We start from the raw sequence: 27,627 nt of genomic DNA, 5'->3' as shown, positions 1-27,627 counted from the left end.
CGCACCACCTCAGATTCGTGAGGTGATGCCTTTAGTAGCGAAGTCATCATGTAGCACTCTCAACGAAAAAAGAACCGAGACATACTCGCTTGCAGTAAGTTTTGCTCACACGTTGGTTTGCATTCACAGGTTTGTGCCCTTAAAGAAGGCCTTTGGGTTAAGTGGTGTAGTCTCTATGAAGTGAAGCCTGCTGCGTTACAAAATCCCCCGAAAATGGAATACTTCATGGCTCTATCTTCCTTTTTTCTCTTAGTAGTTTTAGACTACATGTCACGGATCCTCGAAGACTAATGTTTCTTTAATGTTACACTAATGTTCTCAGGTTTTAGGGCCCCGACTGTGTTAGTTGTTCACTTCCGGTGAACTGTAAATTGATGAGCTATTGCATTCTCAAATGCTTATTGAATGGGAAAGACAGAGAACACTTCACAGTTAGGAACGATCTTTATGGTCTATGTAGGATGTGCAAGCCAGAGAGAGAGAGCCCTCCATTTTCGCAATGTTACTCGATGGTATTGCACATCTGTGAGCAAGCATAGCAATAAATCACTCACTACTTCGTGCGCACAAGAAAGAATCTCTTCGGTAATAGGGGCCACCACCATGGTGAACACAAATAGCTCTCCGATTGTATCGTACAACTGAGAGCGAAAGCTTTACGTCCTAAGCTGGTTTCAACCGTATCGTGAGCATAGCTTCCTTTTAAGACATAATTTTACCTTATTTTCAGAGTGAGAAAGCATGCAAATAGTGAAGGAGCGTTTCCGGGATGGCACTATCACTGAATCTGCTGATTTGTGATATCCGGTTGCTAGTGGCGCGAAATCAATTGCGAAGCATTATTAGGATGTCACTGGTACGGTAAGCGACACTTTAATCATATGCGTGCTTAGTTTTCTTTTTATCCCTAGCGTGTTCAATTAAGATAGCGAAATATGTCACTCTTTATAGCCTTTTTTCAGAGGAGAGGGGATGGAATTAACGGAAAAGTATTGTCCGTATGTCGATATCACGGAATTACTGGAGGAATATTGTTTGGAGTAAAACAATAAAGCACAATCCATGGCTGTGCATCTTGCTGTTTTTAAAATGATGATCTGCCAATAATGAATATTTCACGTAGTTATTTGCTTTCCTTCATCTATGTTCACTGTATTTGAAGCACTTTGTTGTATATTATTTCTTACCAGTTTGAACGTCCGGCTCAAACCTGACTTCAGACTTCTTTGTAGTGTTCGCTTCGTTCGCTTTCACTGATCAATGAAAATTAATGGTAGTGGTATTTTCTGCAAAATTGGAATTGTGCTTTTCTAACGATGCCTCCTCCTTTTTTTTACAAAATTAGGCGAAAGATTTCATAGCTTTCTTTCTAAACGCGCCAGATCTACATTTAGACCATTATAATATTGACACAATTCGGAAGAATTACTCAAAGTATAGATTTTCCTTCAGTTTTGCCCCACAGTTATCATAAAATGATGTCTTAACATAAAATAACGTGAAAGGCATCATGATAAAGATAATACCAACAAAGGTAACGTTCCACGTCAGATCATTTAAGCTGTAGGCTACTATTTAAGCAGCCGCTTGGAGTGGGTGTTTCCACTTTCTGAAGAAGCCATGTAGCCAACTTGAGGCAAACGTGCATGGAAATAGATAGGCGGAGTAGTCATAAAGGTGAGAAGCAACGCGAGCAGTGCCCACCTGTATGAAACGGTGAGAACGTACCATTTACTTCTTGTGACATGCACACGAGGTTACAGCGTGATGCTGCTGCACCAATGCACACCAATCCGTCGCCATAGGACTCGTCGCACCACCTTTTTTCTCGGTTAAAAACACCACCCGACGAATCTGAGGTGATACGCATTTCAGGCGGAGTATCCGTATACGGGATAGTAGATTATGGAGAAAAGGGTGATTACGTCCATTTCTTTCTAATTGTCGTGAAAGACGGCCCGAACGATGCGGCTTCGAGCGATCCGGCGCGCTATTTTCTTCAACGAGTTCGATTGGAGCGCGCCAGCCTTGTGCACGTATCGCATTTTTCTGACCGTTTTTTACGACAATTAGGAAGAAATGGACGGAATCATCCTCCTCCCCATAATCTACTATGCTGTATAAGAATACTCCGCCTGAAATCCGTACCACCTCAGATTCGTGGAGTGATGCCTTTAAATGCAGAGAGCCGAAACTCAATAGTTTGTGCGTGATGTAGGTGTTGGTGACGTATATCAGAATCAAAACGACATGAAGCAGTTGGTGCAGTTGCGTAAGCGGTTGCGCTCGAAGGGATGCGGAGGAGTGCAGCGACTAGGATCGAGTGAGGACCCTTGCCTTGTTCGTTCGTTGCTGCAGTTCGCGATAGTCCCACCTCGATTCCTACCGCTATCCCTACTGCACCGCTTCGACCAGAACTGCTTACGCAACTGCACCGTGCTTCATGTCGTTTAGGCTCTACTATAGGCCATAATATATTTGAAATTAGGCCGTTTGAGCCTACTGTAGGTGTGGACGATGTTTAGTGGTTCTTGTCAAAACAGGATGCAGCACATATTAACGAGTCTGCCTCATGTGTTGTTGAGGAACATTTCACTGGTTTGAAATACAATGATTATGCTTAATCTGACGAGAAACGAGATTCAGACATTATTGGGAGTTATACCAATGTGCTTAACTACTAACAAGTAATCATTTGGGAAAAGGTGTACAGATTATGTTCACAAAGTTATGGGAACTCAATAAGGTCGGCCGGGAATTAGTACACGACTGCTTGGACTCATGGGATACGACAAGCTGCGCTTCTCGTCGCCATTCGATTTCACGTGGTCAAGCACTTGAAAGTTGATCAGTCATCGGAAAACCTTATTTCAGAAGTTTGATTCGTACCGAATCCGCACTTCTAGTGTTTTTGTGATCTGCCGTTTCGTCACTCTCAAGAATATCTTTTCTTAGGTTTACGGAGGATGAACCAAGTAACCAAGATGATTTTTCAAAGCTGATCACCTTTACCTGAACCCATATTCCTCTCCACTTGACTGGTGAACACATTTCGTACACGTACAACTCCCTTTGTGATAGTATTGGCTGTGCAGGTCGCATTTGCAGACGTGTCCTGTGGGCCAACATTGCACTTTTCGAAAACAGGAAACTTCAAATGTGTACTAAGGTAATTTATGGCCACGAAACTGTAGTTGCCAATCATTGTACATGTAACTTGAGAGGACGAGGGCGTCGTTGATTCACCAATTTATCACGTTGTTTTTGGATGAAAAGAAAAAGACGATTTATCTATGGTACAAATATCTTATTAGGTGGATGAAATAAATTTTTAACGGAAACTCGAGGGAAGTAATCAGCGGTGATTTATAAATCAATCAAATCAAATACGCTTGTTTTTAGAAAATCCTAGAAGCAACCGTCATGTGCATTTTTTTTATTGCGAACGAACGGAGAGAACACACTTATAGGTTCCGGATGGGTACTGATCCAAAATAACTGTGTTCATTGTTGTTCTGAGAATCGTCTCCTTGGAAGGGACAGACACAAAATCAGTCGTTTTAAAGGCGTTTGGATAAGACTGCCAAACAGTACGGGTACCTCCACATTTATTGATTTATATTTCTGATAATTTTGAAACGTGTACACTCGACATCCAAATTTCATATTTTTACACAAACTCACTTTTGAGTTATGGATTTTCTACTCGTATAGTTGCGTTATTGCAATAATGCGTGCAACTTCCATGCGCTATGGACGGAAATATCAATCTTTGCGATCGATATCTACAAAAGATAGCTCTGGCGCAAGTACCGCAACCACTATACCACAGATTCGTATCTCTACCCATCGAATAAATACGACTTGACATTGGCGTATGTTGTCCGTTAGAGTTGCTCAGACTTTTTCCATGATATGGTTTCGTAGGTTATTAATATTTTTGAATTCAACTCTGGCACACACCAGAGATACCGTATCAATTACTCTGAGAAACCCTTCGAAACTAATTTTACTTATTTTGGGACTTTAGAAATAAGTTAGGATAGATAAATAATGATGGCGCAGAAGGTCCCTATAGAAGACATTATAAATCAGTAGTACTTTAGAAATGTTTCAGACTCTTGGGATTTCCGGAACTCTTCCGTTTTCACTCTCAAACTTTAAACCTTTCAAATTAGAAGCGCCTAAAGTAAACAAACAAGTTTAGTGTTTTACCTTAAAATATACGCAACTGAGGTAGTTTTTCAAAGAGTTCCCATTTTTTCTTGTTTACTTTAACCTTAATTTGTCCCAACCTCAATGCGATTTAAGAAATGAAGAGATGTTTCCTTCATTGTAACAGAAAAACGTTGATTTTATTATCATATTGAAATATTTGCAAATTTTCAACCAAAATATTTACAAACTCCAGTAATTATTCTAACGGGGAAATCAGTTAGGGAGTGGTTTTCCTCATAGTTTCTGATTTTTGAAGTATTTTTTTTTTTGAATCGAACTGAGATTCAATTAGAGCTGACAATTTCTTAATAAGATTAAAAATTTTATATGATTAAAAGTAACATATAGATTTCACTTTACATGTTTGAAGATTTCAATCGAGGGCCACCGCAAAATTATGAGAACATAATGAAGGCAGCTAAAAAGAAATTGGGGAGGTTCGAATATTAACTATTTTTTAAAATTGACTATTATAGCTATACATTATTACCTTAGCTATTATGGCTTTTTAGCTTACAATTCCAAATAATTTATTCCACGAAATTCAAAAACGCATAAGATTTGACCAGTGAATGATGATATGTCGCGTGTTGCTGGACATTTACGCTCCCAAAGATCCACAGTAACGTTCATTGCTTATTGTTATTTAAATGTAATAAATAAATATTAAATATTCTAAACACTCTTCGGACCCTATTGTTATAAAAAAATAAAATGAATTCTAAGTAGTCATCGAGTTATTTAATCCTATCGCGCTTTTTTCTTGGAAATATGAAGATACTTTTTTTACTTGCATTCTTAAGTCGTAGAGGTTTGGGCTTTCTTGCGGGTTCCGATTTTCATCTTGTGTCTTTCATTAACCTTCCATGAAGCTGTAGAGTTAAACGCAAATAATTTATAATAATATAGTATAATTTTGAAAAAAATCTCATTTGAAGACAATTAATTATCTACTTTCAAAGGATTCTTCCACTTTTTTTTTTTGTGGATCTCTAACACTTATACTGATGCGGGGAACATTTGCACTCGACGTGCCTCATGTGATGCCTGTATTTTGAAACCAGTTTGCACCAAATTCTTCAGCGAAATTGTGTTTGTGTGTCCATAGTTGCAAAACAACAATAGATGGTTAGTGCCAGCTCCCATCCTGTTACACGTTTATCTATATTGATTTTATTACAAAATTTCTACTGTATTACTATAAAATTGTATTTCAAAATTTGATTCATATGCGATCCCTCAACGCCGCCACATATGCCGATGACAAATTGACGGTAGAGGTAGAGTGACGGAGGAAAATTGTTGTTTTTTTTCCCTCCTCTTCGTCGAAACGACGTCGACGCTGACTGAAGCCTGTGTTTTGTATATGGCAGTCATTTTTTCGGTGATTTTTTCCGGTAACCTTGTCAGTCGCGTTTATTGCGCATTTTTTCCGTCTATTTCGTACTGTGTCCGCAAATTACGACGCGAACATTTTTCCCAGCATTTACCTGGGTGTTTGAAAATAACGTGCGATTCTGGTTCTTCTATTCGTCTGTCCTCGATTACTTAAAGAAATGTAGGTGCCATAATCATTTTTCTTCCCCTGTTCTTCTTATCTAGCATAAAATACAGTAATGACCGGGTCCATTGATGGAAGTCGGAGAATGAACAGATATCTAACTGAAATTTCATATTTTACATAATTCTGGAACCATTCTACACAAATTTTAGTACGGAGACATAGAGTCATTTTTACGAATTAATTTACAACAATTTGCGATAGTCATAATTTCTGCTATCAGCGAATTTGATTTGATTGGTTATTCGAGTTTTTACTGGAACACTGGAACCGCACACAAAAATTAGTGTCATATGGATGGTTACGAAATTCCTGGATAGCTGCTGCCAGTATTTTGACAGTCCATAAAAGAACTTCTCTTTATTTTTGTAAGGATATAGCACTACGTTTTTTGATTGATTTATTTTTTTCAAAATTCCTCCGTCTCACAAAAAAGTGTCCACTTCTAGAACGTACTTAACGTGCATATCTTCAAACTCTCTTATAATTATAGGCCAATTACCGACGACCTATTCATTATTCACTGCGGCTAATCTGGGGCGTGACCTCCTCGATCTCCATTTTTTTGGATATAAGAAAAAAATGGTCCTCACAATTGTAGTTCTAGGTTCTTAGAGCCTATCCACGAATGCCACCTCTCTTTCTTAAGCGAAAGTTTCGGGGCCTATTTGGATCCCACTAATCACACCTAGTACCATCTTATTTTCGCTGCCTGGATAACGTTGGTCCCAAAGTGAGAACTACAATTTTTTGGACCATTACTAGAAGTAATATAAATGTACTGAGAGGTTAGAGCACATATTTTTTCCGTGAATAATGAAAAGTTATTCATCACGCCGATAGTAACTTTTTGTTTCCCCTTGAAAATTCCGCACTTTAAATTTCGCCAAGAAATGCATAGTGAAACAAAAGTTTTTTTGATATTTACTATTGCACCATTTTCTGATGTGAAAATAATTAATAAATCTCTCAAATATAATTAAATCAGAAACTCGTAATTCCATGTCCGACTTCTTACTCGATAAAAATCCATTAACTTCAAATCTTCGAGAATTTTCCTCTTCAAATGTTCTCTTTAAATGGTTCTGCCATCCCGAATGTTTTGGCGGATTACTGTGGAACGCTTATTATAGTGGAACCGTTGGTGCGTTACTCATTCTTTTCTCCTTACTTAAATAAATTCCTACTTTTTTTCCCTTTTGTTATTATAGTTTATTACAGAAGAGATAAAAGTTATCACATCGAAATTGTACATAACAGGTAATGGCCAATCGATACAGTCTTTTTGTACAAAGTACAATATAGTTTTCACAGTGTATTTTTGTAAACACACACGGTTTTTCAAATAGACTCATGTATTACAAGAGGACAGGTTTTAGCAAACAGTTTTTATACGAAACTGTATTTTGGCACGTATTAATTAATTTTTGCTCTTTTTTTCTCATCCATCTATTTTCCAGAATTGGAAACTACAAAAAACTTTCGATATGTTTAATCTCTAGTGTTAAAATTCCGAGTGATAACTTTAGAGTACTAGTAGTCCTATTTCGTCATAAAACTTTGATACTTTTCCCGAAAATGGGAACCAAGAAAAATCCTTATTTTCAAAAAAGGTACATAAATGATTCTTGTATTATTAGGAGAATTACTAGTTAATACATTTTTTTAGGACTTGCTAAGAGGATTGTATCAGATTCATGGAATAACACTGATTCCACTATTAAACTGACTTTGTTGTTAGGGCAAACCTTCACACTAGAGCATGTTCAGAAGACGCGGGTTAGGGACAGATAATAATGTTGGCATAACATTATCGATTGGCAAAACACATTTCAAACGGTCTTCTCTACTACAATTGACGTGAAATAATCAGTATTCCTTAGTTATTCTTATGTGAACTTTCCAAATAACCTAGGATTACTTCACCCCCGGAAATATTCTAGGATTTTCCGAGGTGTTTTTTAAGGCTCTGTTAAGGAAGTGGAAAAATTCCGGTATTAGTGAGTACGATGATGTGAAAGAAATGTGTGTAGGAATCGAAGGATGGCATAATCTTTCGAGAGAGAGAGAGAGAGAGAGGGAGCAATTCCTGTTCCGAACTCTTCGATAACTCCAATTCTATCGAATTCCTTGTTCGCTTTCGTTTGTGCCGATGTTTCTTTTCCGGCTTCAACGAGCACTTTTTGTATGGAGTGTATGTATGTGTGGCATATGTTTTGCTGAGTATGATGACTTGACGAAGCCATTAATTTCCTCTCTTCTCTTCCAGTGTCGTGTACGTGTGAGGTTGGTTGACGTTGTGTTGCGCGACCGAGCGACCGACCGACCGACCGACCGGGTGCGCGCATTCACTCCTCACTCCTCACACTACGGAAACTTGCCTACTTGATCCACTCCTGCCTCAATGTCTCATCACGAATAAAATTGCGCTTTCAAAACGAGTGGGAGGAGCAGAGCTGACTGGGACGAGTTTTCAAGTTCAATCACATCACTATTCAGCGCATATTCACACACTTTTCCGATCACTACACTTTCTTTCGAGTCGGTTTTCCGGATTTCACTTGTTTTCTCCTCTAAATCCTTGGCGAGCGCTATCGTAATGCTTCTAGTAGTGAGAAGGGAAGAACAATAGCATAACAACTAACAATTACCAGATTTCACTGTTCGTGTACATGCGATGTGGGGTGTGGTTTTCTCATTTGAATTTGTTACTGCCATGGATTCGGTAGAATTCAGTCGGTGGATGGTTATGTTGCGCTGTTTACGGTTGTTTACGACGTGCTAACCATGAGAAAATCCTTTAACGGCGTTATTCAAGTCCAGTGAAAGATCTAGCAATAAAAAATTTTCCCATCATTAGGCGTATAAGCCAAAGTTTGTATAAGTAGGAAAACTTTTCTAAAAAAAAACTTTACAAAATGAAAGCTCCATTCAGATAATGGTCTCAGAATTTGTTTTTAGGAGAATTCTCATAGTTTTTTTTACTATTTTACTGCTTTACACAACTAATTCTTATACTAAATTAAATTATCATTTAAAAATATCTCAAAGAATAATTCCTGTATAGTTTAAAATCTCTGAGAATAATTCCTATATAGTTCAAGGAGCGAGACATGGATTTACAAAGACTGAGGAGAAAAAAAAAAAACGAGAACGGAAATAAGACGCACTTAAAAACGAGTTTTCTGTAGTGTTAGTGACGTTTAACACTTCTGAAAAATTGAAAAAAAACTGAGAAGATCGAGTTCGCAGATTTTAAGTGATTATACGGTTACGGTATCCTCGTTTTTTTCTCGCTTTATCGTTTATTTTTAATAAGCTTTTTAAATAGATTTCTAAGACATCTGTTAAGAAAACCGGAATTCGAGTTTGAGGATTTTTTTTCAAAAAGGTAGAACTTGTATTGATGGCAATACACTGTAATTATTCGCTATGACTTTAGTCCGACAATGATTTAGTGTCATTTTTGAGAGAAAAAAATAATTTCTATCGTTTTGATTCATTCTGTTCTAGTGTTGGCGAAAAATTTTCATTTTCTACCTGATTGTCGAAGCTAAATGGAGTCTGCAATTTTTGTAATCCTAAATAACTGGTTCCTTAGTCACAACTTCCGGTCTTTTCCTTTTTTTCTATCGTCTTCAGTTTCCTGTTCCGGATAGTTTTTTTTCTCGTCTTTTCTGGACATCGATACAGTAAATTCAATTATACATGATATCACGTTTATTTCGGATGTCTTCTCCGCGCTTTATCCTCGGATTTCCAGTCATTGATCTTCCGTTACGGATTGAATGAATGGTACTGTTTTTCTTACTAGTTTTGATATTACTTGAGGGTAGTGCTGAGTAGTGGTTGGGAGAGTTTTGTGCACAAGAAAAAACCCCAGGAATGTTCGGGGGGTAGGGTTTCGTCGCGCAGGGGGGGGGGGGGGGAGGATTGGAAGAAGTGCGGCCACCAGCGTCGCCCGCCATCGCCGCCGCCACCGACGTCGCACCCGGTTTAGCCGCCCTACCTATTAGCAGCCGCCCGAACTCGACACTAGTTCCACGCTTCACCGACACTGGCAACCACGTCTAGCAACTTGAGCTGCAACATTCGACCGCCATCCACAATAGAAAATTGAATTCTTCAGGATTCTGACGCTTTTTCCCCCCGGAAATTAACATAATTTCTTGTATGTGAACGTAAAATGAATGAACAAATTCTTCCAAGGTCGCGTCTTCTGTATAATTCTGTACGATCTTTTTTTTTCAAATTTTTTTCTATAAATGTTTTATTTACAGTAGCTTTATCGATGCACGTTTTTCCCAATTCCAATTCGAAAACTTGTTAAAAACTTGTTAAAACCTATATAGCCACCTTTGCTGTTCTTTCTTCTCTCGCCAAAGTTTTTTCGCTGCACAGATTTATTACACTCAACATTTGAACCACTTTTATCTGAACATTAAAGTGTTTTGCCCGCCTTTTTCCACTACAGGATTTCAATTATTTTATTAGTCACGTTTCATCTCTAAAAAATCTTAGTTTTTTCTAAAAATCGTCCTATAATTAGTTAATTTCAGTTTCAAGCGCTCCCCTCAATAGCATTGGCATTGATGTATCGATTTTCTTCTTTCTGTTTATACTATGTGTTGTTTATTGTTTTTATTCATTAAATCTTGCAGGTGTGTGTGTGATCCCCTAGTTAGAGCGTGTGTTGTGATTAGAAATCGTAAAAGCACATAGAAATAGAGGAATATGGTAGGGAGTGAGGTATCAACAAGGCCAAGACTTGAGGAACAGTGCCCAGTTTGTGGTGATCGTGTCTCCGGATATCATTATGGGCTACTTACCTGCGAAAGTTGTAAAGTAAGTAAGATTTGTATTTTGTATTAACTAAATCTGGGATTTCTATTTAAACACGATCTTTTTTTCAGGGATTCTTCAAGCGGACTGTTCAAAACAAAAAGGTTTGTTCACATTAGTTTTTTTTTCTTCGGAAGAGTTAAATTTTAAAAAAGTAGTAAGTATTTACTACGTAGTTTTTTTTTCTCTTTTTACAGAGTTATCAATGTGCAGCATCTTCAAATTGCCCGGTTGACAAGGCTGGTCGTAAGCGTTGTCCACGATGCCGTTTTGCGAAATGTCTTCAACAAGGAATGAAAATAGAAGGTAGAGGATCCTGATTTTACTAGTTTCTATAGAATTTGTACTATTGAATTCTCTGGATGAAGCGCTTAGAAATATTTTCATTTGCTGCTATTTACACGGATATTTCTCTTACTGCAGGTAATGATCCAGTGAGGATATGATCCTTATTCATTTCTCAATTCCATAGATCATTTTGTTACTCAAAAATTCGATTCATTGCTCCTCAGTTTTTCCTAGTAAGAAAAAATATTCTAACTGGTGCTTAATTTTAAAAATTTTTTATGTATGAAGAAAATTTAAGCTGTATGAGAGCTCTAGTTTGAAAATCTCCTCCCGAAATACTGTGGATATCCGTAATCATCGACCGCAGACCGCAAAATTCAAGTTACATTCTTGTGGAATATCTGATTTCTGTCATTGTATCAAACGAGCTAAGCACTGTACAAGTATCCAGAAATCATATCCGAGTAGTTTAATGAACTAAGAGTGCTGGAAAATGAGGTATACTAGCGTGAGACTTCAGAAATCCGAAAGAAAAATAGAATAGGAACTGAAATTGGAATCTTCCCAGGGTTGAGCAGTATTTCTGATCCCAAAGGAGTTCCGGTAGAGGCTAATTTCCGTATTATTGTCCTGAAAACTCTTTTGCGGAAGAAATGACCGTGTTATTAGTGGGTGGTTAGACTTGTGTGTAATTCTTTTAATCCTTATTCAAGTGAGCCGACAATCCTCTACCGCGAAATGTGACCCTCACATAAATTCCGCCAGACGTCTGCTCTGTCTCAGCTAACCATACAGTCTCTCACTACCTCTTTGTATAGGACTCATCATAATTTTCCCGATCCGCTCGGTGACCCGAGGTTATCCATGTGCACACACATACAGAAATACCTATCAATTGACGTGGGATCCTGCGACTACCGTTATGAATACAGAGAATCATTGTAGTGTTCCTTTTTTAGCTGTAATAAATCTCTCCACAAATGAATCCATAATTTACGCCAGGTACACAAGTGAAATCATAACTCAAAGCAATAAGCTCATGGATACTCCATTTATAAAAGGGATTAATGCGAAAAAATATTTTTTCTTACAATCTCTCATCAGATTACCTGTTAACTGGGAATGGCTAGTCCAGAAGAAAACTTTTCGATACTATACAGTGTTGTTCCGAGCTGAGCTGATGTTTCAGCGGCTATGGATACTACGGTAGTTCTGGTGGAGGTCCTGGGATAAATTCAGCTTTTTTCGGAGGGGTTCCAGATAATCAGGAATGAAATCTAAAATCGTCACTACTTTTGCGTCCATTGTTTCTTAGATTTAGAATTATCAGGATCTATTGCTTATCCTGAACGTTTCTATGGCATTATCTTTACGTTTTTCATGTTTGTTTACGGGAGGAAAATCTCCTTAATCTTTCTGGATACCCATTGTTATGGATAGAATAGGAATTTTTCTTACACTTTTTGTTACAACAAGAACTATGCACTAGTTTTTCCTGTTAGTCTTTCCCTTCTCTCAATCACACCCACGCGTCCATAATCTCACTTCAACAAAGGCATTTTACGGCGCTCAAGCGGCTGCATTTGTCCTTTGACGTCCGTCACTCAATTGAACGACGGTAGATCTGTGTCCCCCCCCCCCCTTCCCCCCTCCTCTTCGGCTGCACCTCAATGCCTTTTCGCTCATATCGGTGACGATGATGACGGCACATCTGTTTTTAGCGTTGCCAGTGAACGAAAAAATCCGGTTCTTTTTGAAGGAAATTTCCGAGAAATTCAATCGCACACCAACACGCACATCGCGCATCCAGAATTCACGTAATTTCGCCACACACAACGTTTTTCATTGCATCGGCATCGGTGGAGCTTTTGAGACAAAAACCGGTTATTCGTAGGGGGGGGGGGGGGGGGTGCCGATGGTAGGGGCATCGATTGATGGAGTGTAGAAAAGAGAGGAAGGGTATAAGTGGCGGGTTGGAGTGATCAAGTGAAGCGCACGCATAGATAAGGAATCTCCACCTGATCGTATCTGTGATCCAGGCTCTGCCGTGCCGAAACAGAACGTACGGATCACCTAGACGATTGTTCTGTTTGTTTTAGTGTGTAATTCTGCAAAAAGGGAAAAAAATTCTGCCTTTTTTTCCTGAGAATTACACATTTACGCAAACATAAATCCATGAAAACAGATATATTTCTGATGCAATAACATCCAGTTGTACGGAGTTTGAGGTGCTCTTCTCGGAAAGCTCGTATTTTCAGGAGGAATGAGCTTTGGAAGTTTTAACCGAGGGGCTATTTTTTAAGTCTTTTAGCTCATTCAGATATCTGAATAGGTATAAGAAATATCGAACAGTGGAATATGTACACGTTTTACAAAAAAGAATAATGTGAATAATATTTACAAAGTAATTTACTCTGGAAATTAAAGTGGATCGGATAGAATTTCTTTTACTCTTAATTTAATTACTAAAATTTTGAAAAGAGGTTTTGGGAGCGGACCCGGATGCGGTTTTTATTGAGTTCCCTAAGAGTTAGGTCCGATACATACAACTTCATCTAACCGTGAAAAAAGTCATGGTTATTGATGTGGTTGAGATAGAAGTACAGTACTTTTAAGCAGGTTACACACAAAATTAAATTATTAATTAGAAATATAGCACATGCAATAAATTTGCTTCTGTTACATCACCACACATCTATGCGTTCACCTTCATGCAAATTCAATGCAAAATTTATGCAATCCTTGTTTTTACAATAACATTTCTTACATCATTATCCGCTACATTATCATATTATATCACATTCTATTAATAAGAAGAGAAAACAGTAGAGGTCGGTCGGAAAGTTTTGATAATTTTGGGATTTTGCGAAGATGAGAATAAAGCGTCTGACGAGGCCTTAATTTGAAGTTAACACATTTTAAAAAATTAAAAATTCTAAAAATTATCATTAATTATCGTCAATTTTTAAAATCAATTAGGGAAATCTTCAACATAGACAACTAACAAGCACATATAAAAATGTGAGTGATATGTAGAAGAAGTTTTTGTTAAAAAATATACATTTTCAATGTTTATTTAAATGAGTATTTGATAACTATTTATAAATTTATCACTGTCGTACACGCGTTTCTGAAATAATATCTTTAACTAAAGAACGGTGTCCAAAAGTTAAAATAAAAATTTCGATGTCTTTTTTTTAGTTCGTTGTCTTTTTTTCTATTTTTAAACCGAAGTAAATAAAGGAAGTCCATTTAAATCCTACTTTAGTATTTGCAGCAAATTTTCATTTTCGAAACACATTTTTTTCGATTATGCCGTGAAGAAATATTATTGCGTCTCGTATTTTGTCGGAAATACTATGCTAAAGAACGTAGTATCTCACTACTTTACAAATTATCTATGAATTAAATTACAAAAAAAAATGTAATTCATGGAAATTTTCTGAGAACCAATCAGTGAATCTTTATGAAATATTATTTTCCACAATGAAATGAACAAATTGAGCATTTTATGGACACTAATCATTTACTAAAAAATGATACGATACGAAAAAACCCGGTTTGTTTGATGTACTAACTAACCTACAAATGGCTAAATGGTTTCGTTAGTTACAGTTTTGGCCAAATTTAAGTGTATAATTTTATTTACATGTAAACGAGTTTATATACAAAACTCTCCACAGTTTTCTGCTCAAGGAACACCTATCACATCGGACTAAGAGTTAATGTAAAGAAACAATAGTTGCGATTTACTCGCAAGTGTCACTTTTTTTCTCCTGGATTTTATCGAATACGTTAAATTTTCTCATGGAAATCTCTGAAAAATTTCAGCTGTTAGAGAAGATCGTATGAGAGGCGGAAGGAACAAATTTGGTTCGTACTATAAGAGAGATCGAGCTCAACGAATGCAACGAAATACGTTGAAAGATACGAGTATTGTGGATCTTGCTGGTATGGAACAAACCGTTACCAGTAGGTAAGGTGTATTTTTTTAAAGTTTCATGGGATAGCATACGCTTTTCAAGGGATAGATTGAGATTTTAGCGAAAACAAATCACTTGACACCCATCTGCACCTTTGGTTTATAAAATAAAAATTGAAAAAAAAAAAACTTTTCACCGCACCTATTATTCGATAAAATTTGAGCGAATATTTTTTTTCCTTTCAGCACTGAACCAATAGTGATGACATATTCGGACGACAAATCGAAGGTGAAATCCGAATATGACTCCGTGTTGCAATGTTTGACATTGTCAAGCAGTACTCCAGTGCATCATGGTGAGTTGTCGGCTAATAGCGATGACTCATGGGCGGACGTTTCACTTATATATGGTAAATTTATTATTTTTGCTGCACGCTTATATTTTTTATACGTCAATAATCGGTATCACTTCTTTAAAATCCATAAAATCAGACATCCCTTTTACGTATGTAGCTATTCCATTACTTATTGTTTTTGTCCACAATTTAAATTGATAGAGGGCAGAAAAACGATTGTTTCCTTTTATTTCACATAAAATTGTATTAGAAAAAATGAAACTAAGAGAAATAAGTATGTTCGATAGCTTAATCGAATCTATTTCAATTACAGTACCTCCAGCATCAGCACATAGACCACCACCGATAACGCATGAAAACGAAGGACTTGCCGGTCTACTTGGTTGTTCTATCGACTTTCCAAACTACCGTATCAAACCTGAACCATTTGAACCAACCACGACAACAGAATTTCAACAACGGCTACCGTATCACGGTCATCCGATTGACGACGGTACGTTAAAAAAAAAATACGAAGAGACGACAGATGACACCACAAGGTCATTTGCACTTACTGTTTTTTCCTCTACTTACTTTGTGACGATAATGTTAACTTCTTCATCTGGAAATGTTCGTCCACACACAGTTGTTGACTTTCAGAACACATTAGTTTTGTGCTGTTGGTATTTCTGCTAGTACTAACTAATAAGTAATTGGTAGCACTAATTGTTTCTAAAAAAAAAAAACGACGAAAGTCCCATGAAAGTCATGTTTTTAGTGTGATGTTTTCAAGTAGTAACATATAACGTAGCCGATGGAACATATTCTGGACAACTTTTTGACTGCTTACCATCCAGTTCCTAGAGACTAGAACTAAGGACATCACCGATGTTTCCTTAATCGAAAACGTAGAAAATAAAAGTTAGAGAGCTGGATTGATTTTCAATTTGATGAAATGTTTCGAGTTATTGCAAGCAGTTCCTTCCATTCAATTCATGACTAAGGTGTAGGGAATATATTTTAAAAAATTGAAAAAAAAAACTAATGTCAACTGATCAAAACGGTTGCGATTGTTTGAGTTGGTATTTAGATGGTTAACAGAATCTAGTATTTCAAACAGCCAACTATCTCAAACGTTCACAATCAATAGTGATCAATAATCGTGTGGCGGCATCTCAATCATTTTACGTTAGTAATAGATCTTTATCTGGAAGAGATGCGTACACAGATCTTCCGCTCTAATCGTTGATATCCGAATTTTATACGAATTTTTTTTTTGTGATCAACTATGCTTTGATGTTGTGAATGATAGGGAATACGTGAATTCTAAGGATTGCTGATTTTTCAGGTGGATTTCGTGATAACCGTATTCTACCTGTTTGCTCAACACCGTCGGAAAAGCACGTGGGCAACGAATTTGAACGTTCATCGTCAACACTTTCCATCATGCATGATTCGTTGCCGGACGATTCAAGGTCATTACGTTATCGAAAAACGCGAAACCTCTCTAGAAAAATCGTGATTTCTTTTTAAAGACGAAAAACTTACGTTACGATAAAATGGCAACGAGATAGTTCAAAGTAGATGTGAGAAGAAAAAAATTCACTTACTTGAACAAATTTGATTACAATTTTCCGCACAACTATGGTTTTATGAACAATAAAAAGGAGAATTATACGAATATTAACAGAGTATTTTTCTAATATCCTGAAACAGTGTCATGAAATATTTTCTGATGATGAATTTATTTATTATCTATGATCGATCCGGATTGTCTGTTACCTCGAGAGTTTTTTCTACTAATTTGGTTATCTAATTTTTCAAGTAATCTAATTCTGATTTTAATGATTGAGATAATCTTCACATGATTAAAAAAGGTCACATTCAAATTTAAAATTGAAATTAAACGTGTAAACATGAAAATATCACTCATACATAGCCTAATTGCTGAATATTGTGCATATCTTGAAAAACTGCATTTTTCTGGATACACGGGAAACAAAAGAGGTTTTTTTTTTGCATAAATATTCAAAAAAGGAGTAAGATGGGTGTCTGCAGGATCAAATCAATGCATAAGTTCTTAAGAGAAAAAATACTGAAACTCCTAACCTTATTCAGCTCAATTTTTTTTCGAGAATTATAGAAATTATATTCAATGGGACCTAAAAATTTTGTTGAACGAACAAAAGTGTAAGTTAATTAGAGGACAAAAATCCTATAATCCTTAATTATATGAGGGAAAGGATTAACTCGCTCGTTTGCCTCGTGATCTTTTGATCTCTCCTTGGACATTGCTCATTAAGAGATGATCGCTCAACCCCTGGATTGATTTGCTATTCATTTTTCGACGTTTATTTTCTTTAAAATAGACGTTTTCTTTCAAATTTCAATAAAATTTTTCCATAAAATGGTTACAAATTAGCTTCACTATAGTTTGCTCTGTTTACTGTTTTTGTAATTGCTTATTTAAGGTTGTACTGTTTACTGCATAAATGGCCAAGATGGGAACCATTTTCATTTTGTGTCTCAGCTGTTGAGGACAATCTCGGACAATTAGTAGCATGGGCGAAAGCGGCACCATATTTTCGTGAACTAGAGGTAATTTTTTTTCTTTGAGAATATAAACAATAGTTATTGATTTTTCTAGTGATTTTAATCCATCTTTAGATGGCCGATCAAATGCAACTTTTACATGCAAGTTGGGCTTCCGTTCATATATCGGATTTCACCTATGCTGCCGTTATCGGTGCGATTCCGGCCAGTATAAAAATGAATAACGGAATTGAGTAAGTGATTTTATTTATTGTCTTCCGGAATTTTTTTTCTTCTCTCAAATTTCTCAGGAAAGTTAATCAATAAGTGGTGGAGATCCCTTAGTTTGATTCTCTCACTTCCATTGATCATTTTTTCGGTCGCAGTCGGTAGCCTGAGTATTGAGTGCATCGATTTCTGTTGATCTACAGGGTGGTCAAAATAAGCCAATTACTAAGTAAATTAGTTGTTCGAGAGGGAATAATTGTAATTTTATTACTATTTTTTTTCGTTTCATTAAAGCAACAGTATAAAGAACTGCTTCATCAGTTGAACTCATGCCTCTGAGCGCTTCTTGCCTCGTGACTCGTAGATTTGTGTAAAAATTTATTTTTTCAATATATACGGTCATAACAAAGTACGTCTCGGACTCTGCCTATTTTTGAGGAGGAGTGAACATCGAAAAAAAAATCCCCAAATTCCTGCCTCAAATAAAACTTTTTCAGGGTCCCATCAGGACTGGCGGCTGTGATGGGCGACTGTTCCCTGTTGACTCTATGGACTGATATTGTACATCTATTAGCAAGTCGTGGATTCACGCGAGTGGATTTAGCAGCATTTCGATACCTAGCGTTGTTCCATGAGGACGGTACGTTTTCGTATTATTGCCGAAAAACTCAAGGATAACCTAAGGAAACATTTTTTAAAGGTGAAAGTCGTGTGGAGAATCGTGCACTAATCCGTGCTGCTAGGGATTCGCTAATTAGATGTTGGGGAGAGTATCGAGGATCCGATGTTGCTCTGTTACCACAATTTGCTGCCTTTCTACGAATAAGGTGTGGTGCTAGTTTCATCCTTTCCATTGCCATTGAACACCAAACTGGTTTTACACTAGGAGATCGTACAGTTTCAGATTTCGCCCTCGAATGGCGAGGATCTGAGGTTTATTTGAGAAAAACCGGCATTTTTCCCTTTCGAGCCGCCGCTAAAATAGGCAATTAAGCCGGTTTTGCCACGCTGCATTGCTGAGATTCGAACAAAGATGTGAAAATTTTCTCTAGAGTAGATAGTTTCAATGGGTGGAGTGTGAGGAAGATTTTAGACTCCTAACTAGATGTGGACATGAGGTTAAAAACATGAGAGTGCGTTAATTCGTCTTCCACAGAGTTTTTTGCGATAGTACTGTAGGAAACCGATAGCAGGGTTATCAAAGGTTTTTCTCTGGATTAGGTTTAGATTTATACATGTTCTCCTATCTTTCCTGACTAGTTGCTTTAGATAATATTTAGAACTATTAGAATGAGTGAGGATAGAAATGAGTATCAGTGAGTATTCCTTTTCACTTGGAACCAATACCAAGACTCCTGAATTATCCCATAAAAACTCTGAATTGCTTTCTTAACTGTAATTTGGAAATATTTCAGATCATTGGCTCAATCCTGCCAAAATTTCCTGATCGCACGACGTGTCGGTGGTGTAGTGGGCTCATCGCTTCTGGCTGAAATGCTTTCGTCATCAATCCAGACAACCTGCGCACGTTGACATCATTAAACACTACTTGTAGGTACACATGAAATATTTACCTGAATGAATCAAGGAATTGTCATAATCACCTCTGTTTCTATTGCTTTTCTGTGCTGTATTATTATCTGCTTTGATTTTAACACCAATTTGTGAATCTCGTAACATACAATAATTTTCAATCATATTTTACTAGATTTTTTTTTCTAAAAAAATGCATATGGTAGTATAAGTACCGTATGCAACAGGGATATACGAAATCAGAAAACTTCATTTATATAACTTGTACACGTATCTATATGGGATGTTCTCTTATCGATTGATCTGTGCATTTTCAAGGATGATTTTTGTTCGCCGACATTTCACTTACACTCATTAGGCAACGATTCGTTTTTTTTTTACGTTTAACCTTTTTTTTGGTTTCTTTTTTTTTGTCTCCTGCCTTTTTTTCTTCCCGATTTACTACTTTAAGTATTACTATAGAGTATTTTATGTGATGACGGGACCGCTGTTTGAAAAGCACTACACGCACACTCGACTTCGTAAATCTTGCCGTTTTACGGGTGCTATCAACCTTGCCTTTGCATTTTTTTTTACTTCAAAAACGAATCACGCCCATATTGCCTCTATTTTTCTTTTCGCTTAGTAATTAGAAATCCTCTTGCCACATTGTTGTATGCATCGATTGTGATTTTATTTGCATATGTAAATAATACCTGTTGTTGTTTACTGTGTGTCTGTCTGATCGTTTTGTTGACAAAAAGAAGAGTGATCGTGTAGAACGAACGATGAAGTTAATGGTCGTCATGTTTCACAAATATCAATCATAATCAATTGGATTAATTAATCGTAACGTAACTGAGCTACGTTTAATCAACGATAATACGCGCGATATCGCGATGCGGCATTGTGATCGTTATCGATTTTCGTCGGAATCATACGCGGAACGAGTTGCGCAACGTTAGCGTGCGTTGGCGGAAAAATTTGCGACATCAGCCGGTTTTCGATCCACTTTTTATCGCTGCTAGCTAAATTAGCGGCGAACACGTCGCACCTAACCAGACCAATCGTATATGGAACTGCGGGAGAAATTATATCGCATAGCAGCATAGCAAAGCAATGACATAACTGAAAATATAAGTAAAAAAAAAATCACCAGCTTCTTCTGGACAATGATAAATTGTGGATAATGTGTGACGAACCCATGTAAAGTTACACGTGTTACCTGCAACCTCATAATCGTTTGTAGCCGTTTTAAAAAAACAAAAAAAAAAAACAAACGAACAAAAATCGATTAAAAATATCCAAAATGTTGTGTGATCACATTTTTCCACTACAGTACCCAAAAAGCTATTGAGATATTTTAATGCTATCGCTATGATTTCTTTTAAAATTAACGTAACTCAGAAAACAAACTGTTGTTCAATGAATTTGTGAGGAATCCTAATTCTATTTCTTCACGAATCAACACCGTTACTGTATCACATCACTCATGCTTACCGTACTTAATGTGTAAGGAGGTTTAGTGGATTTAAATGCGGAGATTCGAGTAGGGGCACAAGTTTTATCTTTACACTTTCCACTCACTTGTCACATCCACTCAGAAACTTTCTGTATCCAAATGAGTAATTTCCTGTTCATACTACATAGCTACAGTATTTTACAGTTTTAGTTAAAAATAGATCCTCTGTAATAGCTCCTACCTCAAACTCTTGAAAATCTTACTTCCTGTAATTTCAGGATTCATTTGAAACGAAATCGCCAATAATCATAACTGATTTTCCCGTTGCCACTCCAAATAATCATCATTTCACTACTGTACTTTCTATTTGTTCTTTTTTTTTTAAATTCCACATAATACTTCTGTGGATTCTCGATTCTTTGCAAAATAAAACAATTCTGATGACTCGATGTTGAACAATTGCTCTACATAGTTGTTTTTTCGTCTGCTCCTCCTTTTTCGCATTGTCCATGCTGTGAACTCTGGAAGCCTAAACGAGAAATCGTACGCGGATTAAAAAATACCAAATAAAAAAATTAAAAAAATAAACTATTCAGTTCTGTATTCGGTTCCAATACTATGGTTTTAGTGCAAAAATCCAGTGATAATCAGGATGTTTTACCAAGCGATCAAGACATAATTCCAGGACTTTTTCTTTTGAAAATATTCAAAATAATCTAGTGAAATTATTCGCACATCTGCTCAAGCTTGTTTTCATCCTTTTAATCTAAATCGTGGAAAAAGAGGACGTTCGTTCAGGATTTGCCTCGGTCCAATCAAACACTTCAAATTTTCACTTAAATCTGCATCTATTTCAACCTTAAACGCGGTGAAAACAGTTATTACTAAGTTATTATTATAGTAAAATCTTCTAGAATACATTAAAACTGTACTACGATAAATTTCTGGATATATCAGCAAGTTTCTATGTATGTACTAGTCAAAATGTAAAATACGGGGAACGATCAATAACTGCCGTATTAAGAAAGAGGTTCGGAAGAGAAAAAATAATGAGATTTATAATAATTTGTTGAAATGACGTAATAAAACTAACTCACATTAGATTTATTCAGTTCCACAAGAATACCGACATAAGATTGAACAAGTAAGCAACGCTAAGCAGTAACCTATGACAATTCAGAAGGAAAAAATTAGTCGATAAGCAAAACTAAACGACATTTGTTGTTATTGTTGTTGTTGTTGGAAATAATGATGGCACACACACACAAACACACATAATCGAATATGACGTGCTGTGTTTGCCTGACCGCGATTTAAACAATTTATGCAGATCACATGATTCCATTACTCGTTCGAGTGTTCGATTACTCGTTCGAATGTCTATTTTCGATATCGTCTAAAACGTGTGTAAATGTCCTGTTGTAGGTCCGGCTTTATTGCACTTGCCAATGGATCGATATTGATTAGAACGGGTAACTGACATTGTACCGGTGAAAAATAGCAGTTACGGTACTTTTGTGAGTCTGATTCCTTCCTGAAACGAAAACAACACATTGTGACTCGTTTGATGTGTGACATTTATGCATTTAGAAAAAAAAAAAAGATTCCACTTCTTTGATGAGTACTTTGTAGATGATGGGAGGGAACTAGTTTGAGGTTCTGTAACCAAAGAATCGTTTCAATCATAATAAAATGAAATACCACACAGTTTCTTATTGATGACTACACAGTCATTTCCTTATTCTTTTTTTCCTCGAAAAGTGAAAAGAATTCTTTGACGTTTTTTTGACGTTCTATTTGTTCTATTGTTATTATCTATGAGGAACAATTTGAAAGGTGGGAATAGCTCAAGTATCGTAGCTAAAAATTCACTCAGTAATTTTTTTTTAAACTTTCGATCTACTTCTTCATATCATTTCCGTATCACTCTTGCCGCATAATTTTTTTTAAATTTTCGTTTCGTTCTAGTAACAATCACCGCTGAATCGTGAAATTATTGAGAATTTATGCTGTTCATTTTGAATGCAACAGTTATTTTTATAGTTCGCGCAATATACGACGGCATCATAGTTTTATCCAAAATTTTTCGGCTATTTTAATCTTTTTTAGCCAGTCTGAACTTCCTGCTAACGCCGAACTTCAGACTTCTTGTGGTGCACGCTTCGCCTCCGCCTTAAAGCCAGCGCATCACGAATCTGATGTAGTGAAGGAATCAGGAAAAAAGGAAAATCTAGAGTTAGGGTTGTAGATTTCAAGATCCGGAGCAGTTTCGCTCATCTCTCCCTAGTCGTCGTAAAAAAACAGCGTTGAAGACGTGATTTTTCAGGACGAATTCAGTTGAAACGTGCCACCCATGTGCACGTGCCGCATCCAAATGCTATCGGTCCTAAGATCACTAATGTCTTCTCACCAGCTTACTCAAGTGAAACCAATGAACAGAGTGCTAAGGGGACCGGAACATGTGGACAGAAGTGCGTTCTAGCGTGTGTCGTAGGAACCAAAGCGGTTCCCACGCTGTTTCTTACGTCGATCAGGGAGAGATGAGCGGAACCAACCCTGATCCGCAATCTACAATCTCATCTCCAGCTTTTCCCAGGGATTTCCTCACCACTTCCGATTCGTGGTATGTTACCCTTGACTAATCAATAGAAATTAAATGTAGCGCCATTTTCTGTAAAATTAAATTTGTATTCTACTAACGACACCTCTTTTATCATTTTATTTTAAAAAAATTTAGCGTTCATGAAATGATGTTGAATTGAAGTGATGATTTCATGGTTCTCTTCCTGAAAGCGTCAGTGCTACATTTGGAGAGAATACAAACTCGAAGCTATACCTACATGTATTTTTTTTTATCGTAACAGTTTGGAAAAATAATCCGATCCTTGAGTTTTTCCATTTTTTCCTCACAACAATTAGCGCAGATCAATGTGCTAACATAAAATGACATGAATATCATCATACGTACTTAGGGTTCCACGTCAGATCATGTAAACTGTCAGCTACTATCCGAGAAACTGTTTGCATTCATGTTTCCAATTCCTGAAGAAAGGATGTTACCAACCGGATGAGGCAAACGTGCAGGGGAATAGACATGCGGTGGAGTATAAACGGGTGAAATGCAACACAGCAGCTCTCACGCACTTCAAGTAAACAAGCAATAACAGTAAACAAACGTTTGTTTACTTCTTTAAAAATTCAGTTGCAGTTTTTGCGCAATACTACTGTACCGCGGCGTATTCGCTAAATTTCATTAAATTTGACCCCCTGGGACCCGTCCCACACCCCATCGTCGCTGTCATGGCGTTGGCGTACCAATATGACATCGTTGAAACCGTCTAAATTCTTCCTGGAATTCCATTATATATAATTATTCGAATTTAATTACATATATTGGAATTCCAGAAAAGATTATACGTCAATATATGCCCATTATTATATAGCATGATTACTTGCTTCACCTAAAAAGGTTTGTATGCGGGATCTGTTGGTTTCTGGATAGATTATTTGATCACTTTCAGACTTTCTAGGGAATATTCTCCTTAAATCCAGTAAATTACTGAACAACTCACTTTTTTGATGCCAAAGCTTCAAGCATCGGGAGTTTTTTCCGTAGCCTCGTCTGCGCCCAATACCTGTAAACAGTATTTACCACTATCACTTAGAATTCATCAGGAAATAGAGAAAATGGAGAGTCAGATAGAATCCTTTTTTTCTACCAAATATATATCTGCAGGTGTTTTTGATGATTCCAAGAATAGAAGAATATTTCTTTTCATAAACCTTACTTTAGGAGGTTTCATTTTCTTTTTTTTTTCTTCTTTTTTTTCCTTTTTTCTCCCTTTTTCTTTCTAAAAAAATCAAAAAGATCACGTGGGCGGATACAGAGCGTCTACATTTCGTATATATGTTGAGTTGACGGAATTTTACGTAAGCAACCTTCTCATTAACCGTCATCATTCATCACCTGCTCTAGAGAAAAATTATTCGAACTTGGTCGAGCGTGAAATTTTCTGACTGCGGAAGTTAAATGCGAAAATTACTATAAATAAATAAATATATAAATAAATAAATAGCGTAGGAAGCCTTGTATGAGCTCACCTAATAATAGGATTGATACTTTTGACTTCTTTGAAGCGATCATCCTCCTGAGAGTACACTATTGCAGTCAGCGATAGTATCACTAAGCAGAATGCCTGAAGGGAACCCATGTATGTGAAATTCTGAAATAAAAAAAACTGATAAAATATGAGACTATTAGGAACGCTTGAAGCATGTAGGTGAACGGATCAACTGGAGAGAAACTAGAAACATTTAGAAATCCTCAAAACCTCGGATAGAATCATTTAGAAGCTCTCTAATGAATAACTGTAACGAGCCGCTGAGTCATAAGTACAGTGAAGAATAGAATTTTTAAAAAAGAACTGTAGTTTTCGCGAGATATTAACATTTGTGGAAGGTCTCGCAGTTCTATCTCCTATCAAATCTAAAAAATAAAAGTTTGACACTTACTGGAAAAATTATATGTACTATTAAGCTTTTCACATAGATACCCTTGAGTTCATTTATCTCCTAATTGAAAAAGTAATAGGTTCTTCTGGAATCCCAGCTGCCACAAGAAGAAAAAATTGATCGAAATATGTGCTAATAAAAAGAGGAAAGTGAAATCATATAAATTAAAGGGTTCAAATCAAATGTATGTATAGTATAGATTGTATAAATTCTTCTATTACAATTTTAACGAAATTGAGTACTTATTACCAATAAATGCTCCAAATAAAAAATAATTATTCTTGCTCCAGTTATCCTAAAATCAAACACGTCATCAACAAATTCATCCGGCCTTCTCATTAATAAAGCGCCGACATAACTACTATGAAGATTGCACCTCAGAGATATCCCGAATATTTATGTGATCTTTGGCATGTAGGTCAAAAGTCTGCGATGATATCACCGCTGACTGAACCGAAGATCTAATGTAATCAAAAAATTAACACTAAATAAAATATTGCTCGTTTTTTCACTGGAATTAATTTATATTGTGCTATTAAAAGGTTCAACCACTCTAGGCGAGAACAGATATTATTAAATAGAGTTTCAAAAATTTCCCACGGTCATTAATAAAATAACGTAATCAGGGTTAAGGGAATTTTTTCTACAAGTACATTGTGACTGTATTTCTTAAATGTTTCCTATTCAGCTACAAGACTAGGATAATACATAAATGAGATTCATCCTGTAGATTGTATATAATATTGCAATTTCTCGTAAATAACGTCCTGTACAGCTCAAATTATTTGATTGAAAATAATATTAATATAAGTCCATTGAGTCCTCAAACGATAAGTTATAATTTCACTCCCCATAACATGTCTTAACGCTAATCGCTCTATTGAACATAAAATATCGTTCAACGTGTCTTAGAACGTTTTTTTCTTCAATATTTTTTCAAAAAAAAGCGGAATTGAATTAAATATAGCAAATTTTACAATGAGATTGCGTTTTTTCCACGGCGGAATAGTTGTTAAATATTTTTTTTTAAATAAAGACGATGAAGACGTTGTTTACTAAAGACGATCAATACCAATCTTGGCAACAGCTCAAGAAAATCAATTAAAAACTATTTTTTAGTTCTCAAATTACATAAATAATAATTTTTCTGCTTTGTATAGTGTGATGAAGCGTTTGTAGGATTTACTTATGTCTATTCGTGATGGATTTAAATTTTTCTTGAAGGGATCGAAACACTTCCACAATAATCTCAAAAATTGTATATGTGCTTACACGTATGTGCTCTTCGCCTGACAGACGCACTCCCTCCTGTCCAAACTTAATCGAGTAGTCAATCAATAATAATAAGTACCGTAGTTCTACACTTTAAAGCCATTGTTCTTCGGTAGACATGATTTACTGTTGAAAAGAGACGTTTGAAGAAAATTAGCCCTGCTTATTCAAGCACTGCTACGTGAATGAATAATTTCCGATTACTTTTCCACAACACATATTATAAATGACCACAGTTTTCACACGAAAAAGTCTGGATATATTGGATAACAATAATAAGTGGTAATAATAGAATGTTAATAGTGCCCATATACGACTTTCAATAGATTTTACCACGGGTATCCGGGAATGAGAGGGAAAGTCCTCCGATCGTAAGGCACTGAAGAAGGTGAACTCGCCGGAACGTTGGCCGAGAGAAAGGGTTATAACTACCTCGTATCCACCTCAACTTGGGAGTACAATAACAGAATGATAATAATTTGGACCCATTCATCTACCTCTTTCATGAGGGTAAGACGGAAAGAATGAGTTCATCTCTTAAGTTTCCCTTCAACCCACTTAAAATACATTACATATGCACTCAGGATTATTATAGAATCCTCGAATGTGGAATGGGAACCGATACACGGGCTTCGTGAGAAAATACTAGTACAAAGTTTATAATCGGTGACTAATTCTTTTTCGTATTTTCTCCAGAAAAAAAAAATGAAAAATGTAAATGTAAATTTCGTAAATAAAAAATGTAAATTGTAATTTGAGATTTCGAAAATGTTTCATATTACTGTAGTAAGAAGCTACACGCTATTACTACAGCTAACTTACCAGATATAGTAGTATTACTAAATTTAGACTAGTGTACTTTACGAACAAAAACTAACATTCTCCACCCTCTTTTCTTTTTTTTTTCTTCTGATTTTTTTCCTTCGCATTCTGTCTATAGATC

At 36.3% G+C, this 27,627-nt stretch overlaps 2 protein-coding genes across 2 annotated transcripts; one reads left to right on the top strand and one right to left on the bottom strand.

Annotated features, from left to right (window-relative positions):
- Window positions 1-10,513: 10,513 nt before the first annotated feature.
- RB195_021329 (uncharacterized protein) lies at window positions 10,514-19,459 on the top strand (the record flags this gene model as incomplete). Its single annotated transcript, XM_064208010.1, has 12 exons — window positions 10,514-10,624; window positions 10,693-10,725; window positions 10,819-10,927; window positions 14,741-14,885; window positions 15,078-15,187; window positions 15,501-15,680; window positions 16,515-16,641; window positions 17,638-17,764; window positions 17,834-17,952; window positions 18,424-18,566; window positions 18,627-18,753; window positions 19,342-19,459. The coding sequence occupies 12 exons, from the start codon at window positions 10,514-10,516 to the stop codon at window positions 19,457-19,459; spliced, it is 1,449 nt and encodes a 482-aa protein (XP_064063891.1).
- A 2,821-nt stretch (window positions 19,460-22,280) lies between these two features.
- Window positions 22,281-25,111, bottom strand: RB195_021328 (uncharacterized protein; the record flags this gene model as incomplete). The annotated part of the gene is made up of 3 exons (XM_064208009.1): window positions 22,281-22,434; window positions 24,473-24,535; window positions 25,002-25,111. The coding sequence occupies 3 exons, from the start codon at window positions 25,109-25,111 to the stop codon at window positions 22,281-22,283; spliced, it is 327 nt and encodes a 108-aa protein (XP_064063890.1).
- Window positions 25,112-27,627: the final 2,516 nt, after the last annotated feature.

The sequence above is a fragment of the Necator americanus genome, chromosome X, assembly GCF_031761385.1.
Source record: "Necator americanus strain Aroian chromosome X, whole genome shotgun sequence".
Lineage (NCBI taxonomy): Eukaryota > Metazoa > Nematoda > Chromadorea > Rhabditida > Ancylostomatidae > Necator > Necator americanus.
This window is presented reverse-complemented; position numbering and strand designations above follow the sequence as displayed.